Genomic DNA, 7,309 nt, shown 5'->3' on the forward strand with positions numbered 1-7,309 from the left:
TCCCCAAAATAATGCATATATATTATATATATATATATATATATATATAACATTTAAAAGAGAGAATTTATGCCACCTACAAAACAAAACATTTTTATATTATTAAAGGCTTATACATAATATTGCCCTGAAAAAAGCAAATATTGTGAAGTTGTGGACTCATTTACGTTTAATCTCTGAGTTTACTTATTACATCAGAGACCTCTAGTGGTAATAGCGTGTAAAACTGAGTCGCACAAAGGCAAGATTTTATACTTCATTGAAAATATTTTCAAACAATATTGTAGAATTCAGCTCCTTGGCATCTGTCAACCTATGCGCAGCATTTTGTCCAAATAGAAAACTTCCAAAACGGTAGGATCTATGGCAGTTATGGAAAGACATAGCGGACAGACATAGTGATTGCAATACTCCCTTGTGCGAGCTTAACTCACGGGTGTGTGCTATAATAATAATAATAATAATAATAATAATAATAATAATAATAATAATAATAAACGTTTTGTAGTATAGAATAATGCAACCATAAAATAGTTGACATTCTTATTTTTAACTCAAACAGACCTATGTGAATAGCGTTCACATTTGCACCCATTGAATCTGCTAGAAAAATGTGCGTGCTGCAATCACTCCAGTTCCAGGGCCAATTCATTCATATTCGTTGGCAATCAGCCACTTGCTATACATTCTAAGGACGACCACTGAACGCAGATGCATTTTGGGAAGTGAAGTTTAGAGGTTTTTCGCTGTAACCAGCTAACTGAAGTACACAAGCACTTTATTTCACTTCAACTCCCATAACGCATAGCGTATCTGCAAACACTTCCTATTTACAGATGACGGCATTACGCGTCTATCGTTTAACGTAGAAAGGTAAGATTACTTAAAAGTATATTTAAAGGCATTTTAAAAATGTACTTGTTTGTTAGATTACGTTCGTATGATTTATTTGCTGTTGTATGTAGCTTGTTAACTGGCCTTTTGGTCTAGCAAGGTACTAGGAAGAGACAGCTAGCTATTATGGCGCTATCTGGCAAACCAAAATGTGTGTTACTAGCCAAGTTAGCTAGTAGTATTACGAAAACAAACGCTGCAAACGACATTTTCGTTGGTGGTTGTCGTGCTGGCTAATTCACTTTTAGAGTAGTTTGATGAAAAGTTAGCGAGCTAGATGAAGTCATCCTCCGTTACGGCTAGCTAGCTGAACAATTATAGCTGTTGTGGATATTGTCATCGAACTAACGTTAGCAAACCTTCCTTAGTCATAATATGCTTTTTACCTTTAGGATGTACACCTTATTATCGGGTCTCTACAAATACATGTTCCAGAAGGATGAGTACTGCATTCTGATTCTCGGATTGGACAATGCAGGAAAGACGGTGTGTATTCGGCTCGACTATATGCATGGATTCTATCAACTAGAACTATCTTCTGTCAGTGTAAACGTTGATTAAATCCGTTTACTACTTTGAAATATGGAGTGTGTGGTGATATTGTAATATATAACGGTAGGCCTATATCGTGAAATCGCGAGTCTACACACAAACACACACACACACTTGACTATACATATGGCCGCTACTGCTTATTAATTTACCTGTCTACTTGTTTAATTTTAGTATGTGAAGTAGTTGTTGTAAATGTTTCCCCTTCAGACATTTCTGGAACAGACCAAGACTAAATTCAGCAGAAATTACAAAGGGATGAGCTTGTCCAAGATCACAACCACAGTGGGTCTAAACAGTAGGTCTAAACATCTTTCTTCTCGTAACTACATTAATTGCATATCGTAACAGTACTAGATAAATACATATGTAATCTGCTTGTTCCTTCTGTACAGTTGGCACAATAGATGTAGGCAAGGCACGGCTAATGTTCTGGGATCTTGGAGGACAGGAGGAGTTGCAGTCGCTATGGGATAAAGTAAGGAACGCACTCCTCTTCAGATCTTCCTTTTTTCTTCCTTTTTCTCTCAGCACATTTGGATTTTATTTTGTTCTTCTGTTTTCACTCTAATAGTAGAGAAGCATTCTATCTGGCTTTTTATTGTACTTGAGCAGGAAAAGAGAATTAGTTCTAGTGAGGGACTCACTAGTTATTAGAGATTTAGATAGTGTACTTGTGTGACAAGGAGTCTCACAAGACATAATTATTTTCTGCTTTTATGTGTGTTGTTTATAGCCAAATAGGGCATCCCCAAGGGAAGTTTTGGTGTGAGGCGGTGTGCCTGTGTCATTGTTCCGAATATTATGAAACTTCATAACATCAGCCTGCAGATCTATCAGACAAAAGACTAGCTTTATTTGCACTTGCACAGGCTCTTTCTACAGACACTTACTGGAGGTTCAAACTGACTTTTGGGGGGGGGGGGGGGGGAATACCTTGAACCACAAGCATTTGTCTGGTTGTTAAATCCCATGTGAAATAGCAGGAGCTTTTCTTTTTCTGGTATTATATAGCCCTTGCAATATGACACTGTGTCAAAATTGTGTTTTCGGAAACAGGAAGGACACACTCCTTACACGTGTCAGTCATCTTCCATCCTTCCAAAGACAATTTACACTGAATAAAATAATAGGCAAATTCCTTTGCTGTTAAGGGATAGGACCATAGAGTATTTGATCTCCGCATCAAGTGAGTCACAGGCTCAGAAGCCCTGCAGTAAACAATGCTTATTAAATTTAAAAGAAATGAACATATTTTGTAACTTAGCTGTGACTTAAATTCTGATGTCCTTAACAGTATTATGCAGAATCCCATGGAGTGATTTACGTGATTGACTCCACTGATGAAGAGCGCCTGTCAGAATCAAAAGAGGCCTTCGGTGAGCATCCCTCAAATGTTACGAGTATTTAAAGTACATTACTGTTATTTTTTCTGCCTTTCTGTCAAAGACAGTGTTATGTATTTGTTTACGGTACAGATTCATACGTGTACGCTTTGGTGGTGGGTGTAAATGTATGCCCATTTGTAATTATTTAGTGAAAGGTGAGTTGTAGTTTGTTTGTTTTTTTACAGAGAAAATGATCAGCAGTGAAGTATTGGAAGGAGTTCCTCTTCTCGTGCTCGCCAACAAACAGGATGTGGAAGTAAGATCCTTTCATGTTTGTTTGTATTTTAATTTATGTACGGTATGTACGTCAAATGGGCTGTGCAGATAACCGTTCCAAATACATTTTACAGATGAAAATGGCTCCAAGAAACATCAACAGAAGAAAGGGAACAGATAAAATTTTAAAGAGTACTGAGCTTCTTCATTAGGCTCTGTGTTTCCATAATTTGTGTCAGTACTGTAGGTGCCTGTACAAAGCATGTGACCTGATATTCCATTGTGCTGGATTTATTTTTCCACTGGGTGGAGTAATTTCCCCATTAATGCTAGGAGGGCTCACCTCATGCAGAAGCTAAGCATTATTGTTCAGTGCAGATAGTTGGTGGGCTAGTTTTTTACAGTTTTCCAGAGTTTGTAAGATGCGGAATTAACAATTGCTGTAACCAGTGGCAGTACCAAAAATATTTTGGATATCCAAGACGATGTGTGTGTGAACAATAAATGTTAGCCTCTTAAATTTAAATGTTTGCTTTTTCTTGGTTGCTATTGAAATGTCCTTGAAGTTTTTATTTTGTATGTTGGTGTGTGTTAATACCAGTGTATGTTAAATCAGCAAATGTCCTTCCTAGAACTGTTTATCAGTCCCAGACATTAAAACGGCCTTCAGCGACTGCGCTCCGAAGATTGGGAAACGGGATTGCCTTGTACAGCCGTGCACAGCCCTCACAGGGTAAGAGCAGCTCCCTAAACGAATTACACGCATTGCATTACAGTCACTTAGCAGACACACTCTTACCCAGATCAGCTTACAGAAGTGGACAACATTAATGTTAGTCTCAGGAACACAAGTGCAATATCTCCTGGAAGACACAGTGTATAGTTAAAAAACAGCAACTAAAAAACAAAAAAAGTCAACAGTTTGCATTGTAACAAAAGTAAATGCTACTAGACAGATAACCTATCTTTGTACAACTATACCTATAAAATTATCCCAAAAACAAAATCCAAATTCCCTGCGATGGACTGGCAAACTGTTCTGGGTGTATTTTTGCCTCTTGCTGAATGCATGCTGGGATAGGCTCCAGCACCTCCTATGACCCTGACCGGGAATAAGCGGGAATATATAATGGATGGATGGATGGATGAAATCCAAATAAAGACAGAAAGGACAAAAAGGGGTCAGGAAAGGCATGGTGCAATCTGAAGAGGTAGGGCTTCAGTCTGCATCAGGAGATGGGCAGGGTTTCTGCTACCCTGGCTGTAGTGGGATGCCTATTCCTCCATCAGGGGGCCAGGAGGAGAGGAGATGGGAGGTGTGACCTGGAAGTGCAGGCACACAGGTAGCAGATTGGAGAGCTCTGGGTGGTGTGTAGTCTGATCTTTTGTAGATATAACAGAGCTATCCCTTAAACTGCCTGATTGGCCAGAAACACGTTTTGTAATTTGATGCAAGCTGGTATAGGTAGCCAGTGGAGGGAGATGTGAATGTTAGCGACATGGCTGAGCCTAAGGAGGTAGCAGTGTTCTGGATAAACAGGTGTGATGGAGGAGGCAGGGAGACCAGTGAGGTGGGAAATACAGTTGTCTACATGGGAGATGACCAGTGCTAAGACTAAGAGACTAAGAGCTGGGTTGAGTAGGAAGTGAGGAAAGGGTGGATTCTGAATGATGCAGAAGACTAACTCAATGGTGATTTTTGCTGGATAGTGGGTACTTTTGTGATGATCGGACAAATCGGAGGTCACAGTTCTCCACAAAAGTGAAAGGTGGAACACCATGTTTTCACTGCAGGTGTAATAACAGTAGAGTGCCATGTGTTTCTGTTGAGCTGTTAGCATTAGCAAAATTTTAACGCAGTGGTTTTTAGTTGACGTGAAACCGATCCCTTCCATTTCAGGCAGGGCGTAAACGAAGGCATCGATTGGATGGTGAAGTGCGTGGTCAGGAACATCCACCGCCCCCCCAGGCAGAAGGACATAACATAGGGCCCCCCAGGGACAGAGCCAGGCCCTCCAGCAGACCCTCACCCTCTGACCACGAGGCAACGGTGTTCACATCGGCCCTGTCCACAACCACAGGAAGAAATATCTCACTTTACCTGTGTCCAAATGTTGAACATTTCCCACTGTCCTCTGTGAGTGGACATCCAAGATATTTGGAACAGATTATTAACTCCTTTTATTCTTCTCAGACTTGTTATGGATACCACGGTCAAATTATAACACAAATAGAATTTTTTAAATGTAAGTGTACACAGACATCTATACTTTAAATATTTTCTGGCCAACAAATACACACTACTTTGGATGGGACTGAGCTGACTGTCCTTTATTTTGATGTTTGCTTTAATTAAGAAATTAGATTGCAGTTGCTTACGTTGTTTTTCCATGTTCCATACGGCCTTTGTTCTGTCAGAATGCATTGACCTTTGTCCTTAACTTTGAGGAATGGTTTGAAGTGTTACTTTTTTCCTTTTATATGTTTAATTATGTTCAGCAACCATTTCCGTAAGATAAGTACAAAGTGCTCAACAGCTGGACTGAATAGAGGCGTAAATTTTATTTCTGTGTATTAAACTTGAAGGTGAACTTGCAAGAAAGACTCCCGTGTTCTTGTTTGACAAATAAACCGACAGCCTGAAACGTCACTGGATGCTTGCTGAGTATCTTCTCTGGTGATTCTCTGCCAGGGCTGTACTGCAGCCATCTGTAGCACCTGCTTGTTTCATGGGCTAGTTGCCTTATGTTCAACTGAATTCATACTGATTGAATGAGTCGGCCAGTCAAGAATTTTCTCGTTTTTGGATTTTAAAAACTCCTTTGTTTCTTTAGCAGAATGTTTGGGATCATTGTCTTGCTGCAGGATGAAGCGCTGCCGGTTGAAATTAAGCACGTATAGTGCTGTGAAGAAGTATTTGCCCCCTTCCTGATTTACTCTGTTATTGCATGTTTGTCACACTGAATGGTTTCAGATGTTTAGAAAAAAATAGCCAAAGGGAAACTGAGCGAACACAAAACACTTGATGAACATGCTGATGAGGAAAAGAATGGACAAACGTTTAATACATATACACTGAATTAATGAATAAGACAATCAGCATCAAGTTCACGAGCAGTTTCATTGATTCAAACACAGATGATGGACTTCTGTATTCATTAGCACAGAAAGAGAAGTGAAAACACAAGGAAAAGCAGGTGACAGCATGCATTTATGACATGCTTAACTCCAGAAATATTAGTTTTGTATGTTGCATCTGGTCAAAGTGATCTGAAGATGCCAGGGCAAACTATATCCAGGCGAAACCATTTTTCAATCGTGTAGATATTGATGCTCAGATGCACAAAAAAATACATAATTCCGCAATACTCAGAGTTAACTTCTTAGATTTATATTGATTGATATGCATTCTTGAAATTAATGATTCAAATTATTAAATCTTTCATCTCAAACAACCAAAATAGCTATCACTAACAACGGAAGTTGAATATTTTGCACATCAATATTTTTCAAGAGGGTTGTCTCACACTTTAGATGAATGGTTCAAGTCACTAAATATGACAATATTTCTTACAATATAGCTTATTGCCTGTGTTATTTTATCTTTATCATGAGGGGGTAATTATTCTGGAAGACAGGCATTTAAACGCAGTGCTTTATTTTTCATGATGGATGATGTTACAGACATGGATTTAAAGAAATGTAAATTTGGTAGAATATTAAAGACAGACTAATAATCCAAACAACATAAATTCAATATGGTTATTCAATACGCTTTTTTCCTAAAATATTGCACACATAGCACATTAATACATTAATAAGCAAAGTAAGTAATAATTACCTTAAATAGCTTAATCGAAGCATTCATGTTTTTATTTATTGAGAACTAGTAGATTTTAAAATGTATGTAATGCAAGTGAACTGCCCAGCAGTGCTCTCCAGTGGACATTTGGAGTCCAATGCAGCAATATCAGGAAGTATTTCATTAAATCAGGGAGCAAAAAGAAACATGATTTATTGATATCTCTATTTCCCCTGTGTGAGAAATTGCTTCAGTGTAATGTTTGACGATTACCAGACAAGCTGTTGTTCATCATAGGTTTTTGTCAGAGGATTTCATAATTCTTGTGAAATGCAAAGCATCTGGATACACTACTTATTAATACCATCCCATATGTACCCTACAGTTTAAGATTAACCTTCAAATTATGTGAACTGGGCATGCACAGTAATCCCTAAAAAGCCATTCCTTTTTTAAC

The 7,309-nt window shown here is 38.5% G+C and overlaps 1 protein-coding gene across 2 annotated transcripts; it reads left to right on the top strand.

The window, feature by feature from the left end:
• Window positions 1–762: 762 nt before the first annotated feature.
• On the top strand, window positions 763–5,700 carry arfrp1 (ADP-ribosylation factor related protein 1). 2 transcript variants are annotated; one of them, XM_035386932.1, is made up of 8 exons: window positions 763–873; window positions 1,287–1,380; window positions 1,657–1,744; window positions 1,842–1,924; window positions 2,744–2,825; window positions 3,020–3,090; window positions 3,683–3,783; window positions 4,951–5,700. In XM_035386932.1, exons 2-8 carry the CDS (start codon window positions 1,288–1,290, stop codon window positions 5,036–5,038), a joined length of 606 nt encoding a protein of 201 aa, XP_035242823.1. In that variant the 5' UTR covers window positions 763–873; window position 1,287; the 3' UTR covers window positions 5,039–5,700. The 2 variants fall into 2 exon arrangements, with proteins under 2 accessions (XP_035242823.1, XP_035242824.1); XM_035386933.1 differs by lacking the exons at window positions 3,683–3,783; window positions 4,951–5,700 and adding an exon at window positions 3,185–3,650.
• Window positions 5,701–7,309: the final 1,609 nt, after the last annotated feature.

Source organism: Anguilla anguilla, chromosome 13, assembly GCF_013347855.1.
Source record: "Anguilla anguilla isolate fAngAng1 chromosome 13, fAngAng1.pri, whole genome shotgun sequence".
Taxonomy (NCBI): Eukaryota; Metazoa; Chordata; class Actinopteri; order Anguilliformes; family Anguillidae; genus Anguilla; species Anguilla anguilla.